The 13,768-nt window shown below is 55.8% G+C and overlaps 3 protein-coding genes across 3 annotated transcripts; all 3 read left to right on the top strand.

Annotated features, from left to right (window-relative positions):
• Positions 1 to 624: 624 nt before the first annotated feature.
• On the top strand, positions 625 to 2,545 carry CTHT_0015250 (uncharacterized protein; the record flags this gene model as incomplete). The annotated part of the gene is made up of 7 exons (XM_006691970.1): positions 625 to 649; positions 849 to 889; positions 1,005 to 1,031; positions 1,105 to 1,180; positions 1,245 to 1,775; positions 1,838 to 2,261; positions 2,320 to 2,545. 7 exons carry the CDS (start codon positions 625 to 627, stop codon positions 2,543 to 2,545), a joined length of 1,350 nt encoding a protein of 449 aa, XP_006692033.1.
• Positions 2,546 to 3,643: 1,098 nt separating this feature from the next.
• On the top strand, positions 3,644 to 7,807 carry CTHT_0015240 (putative calcium ion binding protein; the record flags this gene model as incomplete). The annotated part of the gene is made up of 4 exons (XM_006691969.1): positions 3,644 to 3,668; positions 3,732 to 3,883; positions 4,034 to 6,828; positions 6,955 to 7,807. 4 exons carry the CDS (start codon positions 3,644 to 3,646, stop codon positions 7,805 to 7,807), a joined length of 3,825 nt encoding a protein of 1,274 aa, XP_006692032.1.
• A 2,251-nt stretch (positions 7,808 to 10,058) lies between these two features.
• Positions 10,059 to 13,225, top strand: CTHT_0015230 (heat shock protein 70-like protein; the record flags this gene model as incomplete). The annotated part of the gene is made up of 2 exons (XM_006691968.1): positions 10,059 to 13,007; positions 13,061 to 13,225. 2 exons carry the CDS (start codon positions 10,059 to 10,061, stop codon positions 13,223 to 13,225), a joined length of 3,114 nt encoding a protein of 1,037 aa, XP_006692031.1.
• Positions 13,226 to 13,768: the final 543 nt, after the last annotated feature.

Genomic DNA, 13,768 nt, shown 5'->3' with positions numbered 1-13,768 from the left:
CACAAGCTCCATTGTCCGAAATTGCTCTCTTGGTTACGATATCACCCACTTTTGGTGTCATGCTCAACTTTTCTTTTTCGCAAACCTCATTCCGTGACTTTGTTGGACCCGCTTTCAAGGGAGTATTTTAGCAGATATTCAATCAAACTCCAACAGTTGCAATGCATTGGAAATTGAAAATAACGGTTCCACTTTCGTCCATGTTTCCATGTTGACGCGTTGATGTGCTGTTGCTCTGCTGGCCACGAGCCAGCCCATGTTTGGCGGTGCTGGCTTCCCGACCACAGCCAAGTCCCGACGGCCCCCCAGCAGGTCAGTCCCCCAGAGCGCCAACTGCACGGACCAGCCCCTGACGCGAGCGCGGCCAGGGGTCTTACTGGGCGGGCGCCGCGACTGGCGGATAAAGCGCTGTGGAGTATTCGCGCTTGCCTGAATGGGGAACGGGTCTGTCAACAATCCAATTTCCCCACCACCTGTTAACCCAAACCCGGTCTTCAGGCTCCCGCCGAACCTCCAATTTTCCACCTCCGACAGTTTGCAACCGTATCTTGGGCCTACAGTCGCCTTCTCATCTGCTCTGCTATCCATTACTAACTTGCGCGCCTCCTTGGACCTTCTATCAAAATGCGTGAGATTATCAGCTTGAACGGTACGTCGCCTCTCTAAACCGCGAGGCCCTCAATTTTTTTTTTTTTCCCCCCTTGACCGACCCCTAGGTGGCGCGTGTCCCGCTTCACCGCAATTGTCGGAGTCGCTGTCAGACGACACAATGGCGACATGTCAACATCTCGAGGAGACCTCCCACAACATCATGATCAATCATACTGACATCTCGTGTGTGTAAACAGTCGGCCAGGCCGGTTGCCAGATCGCCAACTCCTGCTGGGAGGTAGGTTTGGACTCGTTTGCAGCGCGCCGCCCCTTGGAGATGATCCCGCAGGACACCTGAGGGGCTGTCATCCGATGGTGACGATAGCGACAACGTTAATGCTAACCGGTTGCAGCTTTATTGCCTTGAGCACGGCATCCAGGTATGCTATAATTCTCCAGCCATCTTTCTGCTGTTGCGGCAACGGATTGTGTACTAAACGGTTTCGTTTACAGCCCGATGGCTACCTCACTGAGGAGCGCAAGAACGCTGAGCCCGACACTGGCTTCAGCACCTTCTTCTCCGAGACCGGTATGCGTTTCTGCGTCATTGTCCCCAGCTCCGTCGAATTGCCGCTGACAGTATCGCTTCATAGGCCAGGGCAAGTACGTGCCCCGGACGATCTACTGCGATCTGGAGCCCAATGTCGTCGACGAGGTTCGCACGGGCCCGTACCGTGGCCTTTTCCATCCCGAGCATATGATCACGGGCAAGGAGGACGCTTCGAACAACTATGCCCGTGGTCACTACACCGTTGGCAAGGAGCTCATTGACCAGGTCCTTGACAAGGTGCGCCGCGTTGCCGACAACTGCAGCGGCCTCCAGGGCTTCCTCGTCTTCCACTCCTTCGGTGGTGGCACTGGTTCCGGCTTTGGTGCTCTGCTCATGGAGCGCCTGTCCGTCGACTACGGCAAGAAGAGCAAGCTGGAGTTCTGCGTCTACCCCGCTCCTCAGACCGCCACCTCGGTTGTCGAGCCCTATAACTCTATCCTGACTACCCACACTACCCTCGAGCACGCCGACTGCTCCTTCATGGTCGACAACGAGGCCATCTACGACATCTGCCGCCGCAACCTGGGACTTGAGCGCCCCAACTACGAGAACCTCAATCGCCTGATTGCTCAGGGTATGTCACCGTATAACTTCAAGGTTTGGTCGCTGTGGACCACTTGGCTGACGTAGACGCAGTCGTCTCCTCCATCACTGCCTCGCTCCGCTTCGACGGCTCTCTCAACGTCGATCTGAACGAGTTCCAGACCAACCTGGTTCCTTACCCGCGTATCCACTTCCCTCTGGTCGCCTATGCTCCTATCATCTCTGCCGCCAAGGCCGCCCACGAGGCCAACACCGTGCAGGAGATGACCATGTCCTGCTTCGAGCCCAACAACCAGATGGTCAAGTGCGACCCACGTAACGGCAAGTACATGGCTACTTGCCTGCTGTATCGCGGCGACGTCGTTCCCAACGATGCCCACGCTGCGGTTGCCCACCTCAAGACCAAGCGGACCATTCAGTTCGTCGACTGGTGCCCGACTGGTTTCAAGCTTGGTATCTGCTACCAGCCGCCTCACCAGGTCCCCAACGGCGACCTGGCCAAGGTCAACCGCGCCGTGTATGTACCTTGATCTTTCGAGATATTCACGCTTGTGCAGCTGCTAACCCCATTTCAGGTGCATGCTTTCCAACACCACAGCCATTGCCGAGGCCTGGTCGGCTCTCTCGCACAAGTTCGACCTCATGTACTCCAAGCGTGCCTTCGTCCACTGGTACGTCGGCGAGGGTATGGAAGAAGGCGAGTTCGCCGAGGCGCGCGAGGATCTCGCTGCCCTCGAGCGCGACTACGAGGAGGTTGCGGCTGACTCGCTCGAGGAGGGCGAGGGCGAGGCCGAGTACTAAGCTGGGTCTCTGCGCGCGTCTGTGTTTGGTAGCTTGGAGAAGATAGGGCTTAATGTGGGCTAATTGCCCTGGCGGGGCGTGTCTTGCGTCATCTCCTTCTGTTTATAACCCCTTTTATCCGCGACATCCCTTGGCAACCGTCCTCCTCTACGATGGACATTCTTGTTTGACAAGCGCGGACCTGTGACGTTCTTTGGAAGATGGAAAGTGATAGTGATTTTTTAATGTGAGCAGAACACCCTGGCCAGAACTAGGATGGTCAATTGCATGGGTTCTGTACAACAAATCCCCAGCTTGCGTAATGCCTGGTGTGTGGCCCTTGGCTACTTGTGGTGTTTTCAAGATTCGTAATTCGAAGCGGGGAGCCTGATTTCGACTTTGAATCCCAACCAGTCCCAAGTAGATTGTCTCAATCATCCCAACTTTTCCGTGATGTTATCCCGTCATGTCGTCCGACGTCAAGTTTCACGGCGCAGACGGCCCCCGCCGCTGCAGTCGTCGTTGGCTACACGGTCTCTCGCTCTCGGGCAACCTGTCCTGGTTGGACCCCTTTCAGCCAATCATAACGTTATATTACGCCAAGCCCAGTGGTGGGGACCTTTGTGGAAGTTGCCGCAATCTGTTTGGTTCCTTGCGCTACAGAGACCCTCTGGAGCAACGAGTCGCAGCAGACCCAGCCTCGTTCTCAACACAGCGCGCTAACCTGGAACTGGTCCCGGGGGTTCCGCTGTGAGCCCCCACTTTTTCTCCCAGCAGTCCTCTCGCTACTCCGTACCGTACCTAGCAATGTCCCAGGTAACAACAACGGAAGTGTCAACAGTCAAGGCAGATGCCCGCGAGGTCGGCATAACCGTCTTCTCCAACGCTATCACCATTTCCCCCGTTCAAACGCTCTCCTAATCCCGCGATTCGAAAGATTCAAATTCTTCCAAAGAGCCCGCCGCCATTCGCAGCGCCTTCTCCCCGCTCCCCGACCCTGAGCCGTCGTCACGCATCATCATCCATTGACCAAAAGCGACAGCCCTGAAAAGTCCCGTCCCACCCAGGTATCATTGTTTCCAGATCCAGGCCAACCTCTCGACATAGCTTGCGCCCGCCATGGCCGAAGCAACAATCGAGCCCGGTACGTGACTCGCGTGGTCTTACGGCTGGTTTCGGCGCTGAGCTGACTGACAACCTCTTTCAGGGGCGCCAAACCTCAACCTAACCCCGGAAGAGAAGCGCGTATACGGACAACTGTTTCGGCAAGCTGACTCCGATAATGTTGGCGTCGTCACCGGCGAAGTCGCTGTCAAGTTTTTCGAGAGGACGAAATTGGATTCAAGGATTCTGGGAGAGGTCAGTTTGTGCAACTCTCCTGGAGCCCCCTTTCCCCCCCCCCCCCTTTTTTTTTTTCTTTCGACAATTAAATAATAGTAATAATAATAATAATAATAATAAAAACTGGCACGTCAATGGAGCTGACTGAAGGTCTTCTGTAAACAACAGATCTGGCAGATTGCCGACAAGGAGAACAGAGGCTTTCTCACTCCCGCTGGCTTTGGCATCGCTCTGCGACTGATTGGTCATGCGCAGAATGGCCGCGAACCTCTTCCCGAGTTGGCCTTCCAGCCCGGTCCCCTCCCCCGATTCGAAGGCTTCACTCCGACCCCTCCGCCACCTGCGCCTGGCGCTCTTCAAGCGCAACCCACCGGTGCTCCGGGTCCGATTCGCATTCCGCCGCTCACTCCCGAGAAGGTCGCTCAGTATGCTGCCTTGTTCGAGCGCCAGAACCTCCAGGGCAATATGCTCTCTGGCGAGGAAGCCAAGAAGATCTTTGAGAAATCCGGTCTTCCCAACGATATCCTCGGTCGCATCTGGATGCTTGTCGACTCTGAGCAACGCGGTGCTCTTGTCCAGACGGAATTCATCATTGCCATGCATCTTCTTACCTCCATGAAAACTGGCGCCTTGCGCGGTCTGCCTAACATTCTCCCTGCAGCCCTCTATGAAGCCGCAACCCGTCGGCCATCTATCGGCGCTAGCATCCCGAGACAACAGTCACCGACGACGGCTACCCCGCCTATCCCGGCCATCCCACGGCAGCTCAGCGGACAAGCGCCCCTCCAGCAGATGCGGACAGGAAGTCCCCTTGGGCGTCCGCCGACCATGTCAGCGCAGTCAACCGGAGGTGACTGGCTGATCACACCGGCTGACAAGGCACGTTTCGATCAGCTCTTCGACGAATTAGATAAGGGGAGGAAAGGCTTCATCTCGGGCGAAGAGGCTGTCCCGTTCTTCAGCCAGTCAAATCTCTCTGAGGATGTCCTCGCGCAGATCTGGGATCTGGCCGACATGACCTCGGCTGGTCGTCTGACAAGAGACGAGTTTGCTGTCGCCATGTATCTCATTAGGCAGCAGAGAAGCAAGGCAGGCGTTCCGCTGCCCACAACCCTGCCCCCTAACCTGATTCCCCCTAGCATGCGCGCTCAGGTTCGCCCGGCTACGGCAACCTCGGCCTTTGATGTTCCGCCAAAGCCTCAGCCAAAGCCCCCATCCGCCATGGACGATCTCATGTCTATTCTTGACGATCCTCAGCCCGCGGCGCCGGCACCGACTCAGGTGCCTACAACTACTGGCGGCTCAACTGCCACTGATCCGTTTGCAACTAGCGTCAGCCCTCCGGTCCCGTCCTCACCCACGAGGACATCACCCGCCACCTCTTCGACGACTTTCAAGCCGTTCGTTCCTACATCATCTTTTGGCCGCAGCCTTACCGCTCAGGCTACTGGCGGCTCTAACGCCTCGTCTGCGGCCAAGCCTGCTGCCACGGAGGATGATCTGCTAGGTGACGCCGATCCCGAGGTGAACAAGCAGACCACAAATGAGACCATGGAGTTGGCCAACTTGTCCAACCAGATTGGGTCTCTGACGAAGCAGGTGCAAGATGTACAGGCTCAACGCACAGCCATCCAGAACGAGCTGAGCCAAGCCAGTATCCAGAAGAAGAACTTTGAGCAGCGGCTTGCTCAACTCCGCTCTCTGTACGAGAAGGAGGCTGCGGACGTCCGCACGCTCGAGTCTCAACTCACAACTGTGAAGAATGAGAACAAGAAACTGCAGGCCGAATGCGCCATGATTGACGCGAGCTATCAGGAGCTGCAAAACCAGCACCGCCAGCTCCTGACTGCTCTGCAGGCGGATCAGCAGGAGAACGCGAATCTTAAGGAGAAGATCAAGCTCGTCAATGCAGAGATCGCGCAGCTGAAGCCGCAGATCGAGAAGCTGAAGTCGGAAGCTCGGCAGCAGAAGGGGTTGGTCGCCATCAATAAGAAGCAACTTGCCACGAGCGAAGGCGAGCGCGACAAGCTGAAGAACGAAGTTGATGAGCTCACCCGGACGAACGAGGAGCTGTCCAGGCAGATTAGCGCCAGCAGCTCGCCCGCTCCGGCCCAAGTGTCTAGCCCTGCCTTGTCTACTGCGAGTGTTAACAACCCTTTTTTCAGGCGGACGGGCAGCACCGACATTACATCCCCCTCTGCTCCTCAGCTGAGGCCGTTTACCGACAAGTCGTTTGACGACATCTTTGGCTCTTCGTCTGTTCCGAACCCTGTGCCCGCTCAGAACACCGGCACGTCAACCGGCTCGAACGGCTTCGCCACGCCATCCTCAGGCAGCCCCAATGTCAGCCGTCAGCCGACCGGCGCCGAAGTGCCAGCTACATCGGCGGAGGCTCCGAAGTCTACCTCCGCTTTCTCCTCGCTCCCTGCTGATAACGCCGAGTCTCTGAGCACCTCTCGCCAGGCGCCCCCTCTTAGCAGGACTGACACCAGCCCAGATGGTCCATCCCTGGCCCCTCCTGCCCAGATCGAGCCTGCTCAGAGCGAGCCGGCCAGGCCCTCCACCGCGGCCACATCTGCGACGGAGAACAAGCCTGCTACCTTCAGCAGCCCTAGCTCTCCTGACAATAAAGAGACGGATCCGTTTGCCCTTGCGGAGCAAGAGCGGAAGGCTAAGGAGGACTTTGAGTCGGCGTTTGCCAGTTTCAAGAAGGCGCGAGCGGCTAACAACCCTGCCGTCTCGTTTGCCCAGTTCAACGCCGAGTTCCCTCCTATATCGGAGCTGGAGCGTGACGAGTCGGATTCGGAAAGCGAGCGGGGCGGATTCGATGATGACTTCGCCCCTCCCTCGCCGCCAAAGGCACCTCAGCAGAGCAGCACGGGTTCGAGGTCGGCGTCGCCTACACTTACCAAGTCCACGCCGGATGCCACGGCCAGTGCGGGTGCTGAGCAGGCTGGCGCGAGGTACGAATTCAAATCCTCTTAGCGTTCTTTTTTTTTTTTTGTTCGCCTGCATCATTTATCCTCCCTTACCTCCGTATGCGCGTTGACTGTATCCCCATAACACAAAACACTGACCATCATACACAGCGACAAGCCATCTTCTTCTGCCGTGTCCTCCACAAATCTTAACAATCTTAACAGCTCCCATGTGAATGACATTTTCGGATCTGCCGCCACTACTTCTGCCCCTGCCACTACACAGGTGACTTCTAGCAATACTAGCCGCCCTGCCACCGCCAATACTTCCTCCAAGGCCAATGCCTTTGATGATCTAGACGACGATTTCGAGGGGCTCGAGGATGCCAAGGAAGGATCTGCCGACGACGACTTTGCTAACATTTCCCGTTCCGGCTTCGACGATTTCAACCCTGTGTTTGATAGCAGCCCGCCACCGAGCCAGCCTAAGCCCGACTCGTCCCACAGCGCCTTTGACAGCTTCGACTTTGGCTCCTTGTCGAGCGCCTCGGGCGCAGCTCCTGGCTCGTCACAGCAGTCGCAGCCGAAGGAGCAGCACGATTGGGATGCCATCTTCGCCGGTCTTGAGAACGCTGCCTCGGCGTCGCAAAATCTGGCTAGCACCGTCACTACCGGCGCGGATGCCGGCTCTTCTGCTCCTAAGGAGTCTGCTGCAGCTACAACTGGTGGTGATAACAGCAAGACAGATGCCGGAGCTCCTGCCGGACCGTCCTCTTTGTCGGCAAGGCCCGATACGCCGGTTCGCCGTGCGTTTAGCGATGACGGCGACAACGGCGAGAACGACCATCCAGATGTGAAAAAGCTCACCAACATGGGGTGGTCGCGCAAGGACTCGATCGCTGCGCTGGAGAGAAACGATTACAATATGGAGAGGGTGAGTCAGACCTACTATGGCATCAGCAAGGGTAGTACCAGCAGCAGCAGATCCCGTGAGAGTGGCAGTAATCGAAGAGTGTGGGGTTGAATTTTTTTTTTTGTTTCTTTTTGTTGTTGATTGTTTTTGTTTTGTTTGTTTTGGTTGGGTCTTGTTCGTTATGTAATTGCATGATCAGACGACGACAAGATGACACGAGACACGACTTGATGATAACGATTTGCTGGGTTCATACCTATACCCCCCCCCCTTTTTTGGTTATACGTTTTCTACCCTTGTTTCCAACCCTCCCCCTTGCCCTCTCCATATGCAATTTGCTGATTTTTAAACCACAACGTGGAAATGGATGGATTCGGCTGACGGAATTTCTTTCCTTTCTTGATTGGTCTTGATGGTTCAGGCAGCGAATGATCTAGCCAGTCAATCTTGAAGGTCCTTACTACCTCTACCCACTACCGGCCCGGAGCGACGACAAGTTTCCTACGAAGCTGCTGCAGGCTTGGCTTTCTCTTTCAGAACGGAGCATATGACGATCCGAACGACTTGAAGCCAATGATATGGGCATGAAGCAAAGTGGTTAGGGGTTTCATTGGTGGATAACGGGGGGTATGTGCATGATGGGTGATAGCGTGGGTTTTGGTTGGTCGTATGTGATGCGGGGCAGACGTTTACTGATTGGGGAGTCAACAATGGCGCGGAGGTGGGAGTGGATTCCTTTGATGTATGGAAGGATGGATCCATTGGTGGTTGGTTGAAAGGAGGAGGAGTGACGAGATGGTTGTCCGCGGACGATGCCGGCCTGGTGTGGCTGTGGGGTGTGGCTGCTGGAGTCGAGTGACGCGATACTTTACCTTTTCTTTCGCTGGCTTCTTTTCTTTATGTTTGTTTACTTTCTCGGTCCCCCCTTTGCCTTTCTCCCACCCGCTACCCTCCCTCCCCTTTTCCTAGCAGTCATCTTTTAATTCCTATGATGGCCTTTCCCCTTCAACCTTGTGCATCCTATGTCAGATCAACTTCCTCCTTTCCGACTCAGCTATTGCCATTCTCGTCTCTTCCCCTTCCGGTCATTTGCCGCATTTCCTTTCCCTTCTAATGGTAATCGTCCAGTCGCTCTGTTTCCCTCTTTCTGAAGCGTATTGCTTGTGTTTTAACCTGGGAATGGAAACGGATTTCTGGATTCAATTCGTTGATTTGCGGCTGGGGACGAGGCCTATCCCTGGTAACTACGTTCATGTTCCCTTGCTTCTTCTTAGGATATGATGGTTCTCCGTTCCATGGCTATAGTGGCATCTTTATGCTAAATCCTAACATTGCCTGCAAACCTGATCTCATCCTTTGAAACAATGCCCGGGACATGATCAATTCATTGTCCTTGAACCCCGGTAAATGTAAGCCCAGATCGTCTTGCGCTGCTGGGAACGAGTGGCCCTGGTGTCTCATCGGTGGAGGCCATGTCCATTCCATGCTTTCAGTCGCATCCCCGGCAGATCAACACTGTCCAGATTGTGTGTCGTCCATTCAGTCCCTCTTCAAAGTTCAAATACATGCAGAACTCCTGGATATTGAGCACGAGAGCCAAGATGAATGAAAAAGAGTGCTTGGAAATTCCCCAACTTTGAAAGACCAAGTGTCCCACCCTGACAAGGGTCATCAGAGCGGGGCCTAGGCAGTGAGCAAGTCGATTGTCGTCGAGACGCCAGAAGCTAAAAAAAAGTCTTGGCAATTGGCTAATCAGCGCCGCATTGGTGGAGACCACGGACCAAAGACGCTCCCTGATTGGACCCCGCGCTGTCAAAGCCGGGCCGTTACACAACGCTGCAGGGGCCTGAGGCTTGTCACCAGCTGTCCTTTCGCAGAGTGAACAGCTTGCTGTTGCCAAATAAAAAGTCGTGGAAATCTAAAGAGGCCGACGGAGCGCTGAGCCCGCGACACAGCACCGACCGACAGTGATATATTGAGGCCAGATTGTAGTTCTTTGTCAATTGGATGATCTGTTTCAATCCTGACGTTGAGACGAGTTTCTGTGTTTTATTACTGTCCATTTCTTCTGTCCCTTGAACCCTGGGCAACAACCAAGTTCCAAGAAGCACTACCAACATCCACCTTCGAAGAGCTTCGTTGACCGGCGAGAAACTTGCCACTGCACACTGCACACTGCACCCAACCAACGGTACAGCCTGCCTAAGAGATACTCTCTCCTCTATCACCCTCAACACACCTAATTTCACACGCAGGGCAACGCAGCATCGCGGCCGGCTGTTCGACTCGCATCCTTCAAACCGTTCCCCTCTTCCCCCTCCCCCCCCCCCTCCTCTCTCTCCCTCCCAATTCCCTGCCCGCCATGGCGCGGACACCACCCTCCCTTTCGCTATTGCTATGTGCAATATTCGTCTTCGCCTCGCGCGTCCTCGCCGTCTCGGCCGTCCTGGGCATTGACCTGGGCACCGAATACATCAAGGCTGCCCTGGTCAAGCCGGGCATCCCCCTCGAGATCGTTCTGACCAAGGACTCCAGGAGGAAAGAGACCTCCGCCGTCGCCTTCAAGCCTTCCCACAATGGCCCCAAGCAGGGCTCCTACCCCGAGCGCGTCTACGGCGCGGACGCCATGGCTCTCGCCCCGCGCTTCCCCGGCGACGTCTTCCCAAACCTGAAGCCCCTCCTGGGCCTGCCCATGGACAGCGCCGAGGTCAAGGAGTACGCTAAGCGCCACCCGGCCCTGCAGCTACAGGCTCACAAGCTGCGCGGCACTGCTGCGTTCAAGAGCGCCGGTGCCTTCTCGCCTGAGGAAGAGGCTTGGCTGGTCGAGGAGCTGCTGGCTATGGAGCTGGCTAGCATCCGGAGCAACGCTGAGGAAATGGCCAAGGGTCCTGTGCGGTCGGCCGTCCTGACCGTCCCGCCGTTTTATACGATCGAGGAGAAGCGCGCTACCGAGGTGGCTGCCGAGCTGGCTGGTTTCAAGGTGCTGGGTCTGATTAGCGACGGTCTGGCCGTTGGCCTGCACTATGCGACTAGCCGGCAGTTCCCGAATATCAATGAGGGTGGCAAGCCGGAGTACCATATGGTGTTTGATATGGGTGCTGGGTACACCAAGGCGACTGTGCTCAAGTTCCAGAGCCGGACCGTCAAGGATGTTGGCAAGTTCAACAAGACCGTTCAGGAGGTCTTTGTCCTGGGCAGCGGCTGGGATCGGTCCCTCGGCGGTGATGCTCTCAACTACCTGATTGTGGACGACATGATCGCAAAGTTCGTCGATTCGCCAAGTGCCAAGCAGGCCGGTGTGTCGGCCGATGATGTCCGGGCTCACGGCCGTACTATTGCCAAGCTGACCAAGGATGCTGAGCGCGTCCGCCACATCCTCAGCGCCAACCAGGATGCCTCGGCCAGTTTCGAGGGTCTCTACAACGATGTTGACTTCAGGTACACCATCACTCGCTCTACCTTCGAAGAGATGGCCGCTGGCCACGCTGAGCGGGTCGGCATCGCTGTCCAGAACGCCATCACCGCGGCCGGCGTCGAGCTCAAGGACCTTGACTCGGTCATCCTCCATGGCGGTGCTTCTCGCACCCCCTTCGTTCAGAAGGAGCTCCAGAAGGTCATTGGCGGCGCCGACAAGATCCGCACCAACGTTAACTCGGACGAGGCCGCCGTCTTCGGCGCCGGCTTCCGCGCTGCCGAGCTCAGCCCCAGCTTCCGTGTCAAGGAGATTCGCGTCCACGACGTGGCTACCTACCCGGCTGGCATGAAGTGGCAGACCGATGACGGCAAGCCGAAGCAGCAGATCCTGTGGCAGGCTTCGTCCCACCTTGGTGCCCCTGCCAAGGAAGTCACCTTTAAGAAGCGCGAGGATTTCAAGGTTACTTTCTACCAGGTTGTCCCTGCGCTTGCGTCGGACGCGGGCACCGTGGAGGCCGAGACCAAGGTGCTCTCCACTACGAACCTGACTGCTACCGTGGCTGAGCTTGTCGACAAGCACAAGTGCAACAAGGATGATGTGCGCGTCAAGGTTGGTGCTCGTCTGACAAGCGAGAACGGCGAAGTGGATGTGACCAAGGTTACGGTTGAGTGCGAGGTTGAGATCGCCGAGAAGGAGGGCTTTGTGGATGGCGTCAAGAACCTTTTTGGTTTTGGCAAGAAGGACAAGGATCAGCAGGTCATGAAGGACGATGCGTCGTCCTCATCTGATTCTGAGAGCTCTTTGACCTCCGGGTCTTCCGCTTCGTCTACGACCTCGACTTCCAGCTCTCCATCTTCCTCGGAGACGGCTGCCACTGCGTCTGCCGATGCCGGCTCCTCTTCTAAGAAGAAGGAGCTCGTCGTCATCCCCATCAAGTTCACTCTGGAGAAGGCCGGTGTTCCTTACCTCCCTAAGGCCGACTTGGCTACCCTCAAAGACCGTCTCAAAGCCTTCGATGCGTCGGACAAGGCTCGCAGGCAGCGTGAGGAGGCCCTGAACCAGCTTGAGCCCTATACCTACAAGGTCCGCGATCTCATCGAGAAGGAGGACTTTATCACCCACTCGACCGCCGAAGAGCGGGCCAAGTTGGAGAAGATGGTCAGCGAGACAAGCGACTGGCTCTACGGAGACGGTGCCGACGCCGCCAAGGAGGTGCTTAAGGCTCGCCTCAAGGACCTCAAAGCCATCGTGGAGCCCGTCGAGCGCAGGATTGACGAGGCTGCCAAGCGTCCCGAGCTCATCAAGGGCCTCCAGGAGGCTCTCAACGGCACCAAGACCTTTTTGGCCGACATTAAGAAGCAGATTGCGGACTACGAAGCCTTCCAGGCTGCCAAGGCCGCGGCTGAGTCTGCCGCTTCCTCTGGTCCTGACTCTGCTTCCTCGACCTCCACCGGCACTGACATTCTTAGCACCACTCCTGCCCCGTCAGCCACTCCCACGGGTGAATTCGACGGCCTCGAAGACAACGCGAGCAGCGTCTCGGCAGCCAAGTCGTCCGTTCACCCAGTCCAGGCCAACATGGAGTACCTGGCCAAGCAGCGCGGCCCTGTCCCCCCACTGTACACGCTGGAGGATTTGAAGGAGACAGAGGAACTTCAGGCGCAGATCAGCAAGTGGCTCGAGGAGAAGCTCGCCCAGCAGGAAAAGCTGGGCCCGACGGATGACCCCGTCCTGCTGGTCAAGGACCTGACCGATAGGAGAGAGAAGCTGGACAAGGCGGGGGTGGAGCTGGCCATGAAGGCGGTGAGGAACTACGAGAAGAAGAAGGAGGGCGAGAAGAAGGGGAGAAGAAGAGCAAGAAGAAGAACGGGAAGGAATCGACGAGCTCGGCGGGCGGTAGTGGGAGCGAAAATGTCACAAGCACGACGAGCGCGGTGAAGCCGTCGCAGACGGTGAAGTTTGAGGAGGGTAAGGTGCCGACACAGGAGGAGATTGATGACATGTTAAAGGAGTTTTTGAAGGAGGCTGAGGAGACTAAGAAGGCGGAGCAGCAACAGCAGCAGCAGCAGCAGAAGGAGGAGGAGGAAGAGAAGAAGGGTCATGATGAGCTATAAGAACCTGGGATGGGGGATAGAGTGATTGAATTACACCTTGGAGTTTAGGGGTGGTTACAATGAGTTTAGGGCATGAACACATCTTCTCTCTGTCTGTCTGTCTTTATACAAGAACTGGATCATGATACATTGAACTCTATCCATGGAATGGCTTATATAAGCAACAAGCGTAAAGAGAGAGAGAGAGAGAGAGAGAGAGAGAGAGAGAGAGAGAGTAGTAGTAGTAGTAGTAGTAGTAGTAGTAGTAGTAGTAGTAGTAGTAGTAGTAGTAGTAGTAGTAGTACGTACGTTACGTTACGTACGTACGTACGTACGTTACGTACGTTACGTTACGTTACGTTACGTTACGTTACGTTACGTTACGTTACGTTACGTTACGTTAACGTTAACGTTAACGTTAACGTTAACGTTAACGTTAACGTAACGTAAACGTTAACGTTAACGTTAACGTTAACGTTAACGTTAACGTAACGTAACGTAACGTAACGTAACGTAACGTAAGTAAGTAAGAAGAAGAAGAAGAAGAAGAGAGAGAGAGAGANG

Source organism: Thermochaetoides thermophila (assembly GCF_000221225.1).
Source record: "Thermochaetoides thermophila DSM 1495 unplaced genomic scaffold scf7180000011814, whole genome shotgun sequence".
NCBI classification, from domain to species: domain Eukaryota; kingdom Fungi; phylum Ascomycota; class Sordariomycetes; order Sordariales; family Chaetomiaceae; genus Thermochaetoides; species Thermochaetoides thermophila.
This window is presented reverse-complemented; position numbering and strand designations above follow the sequence as displayed.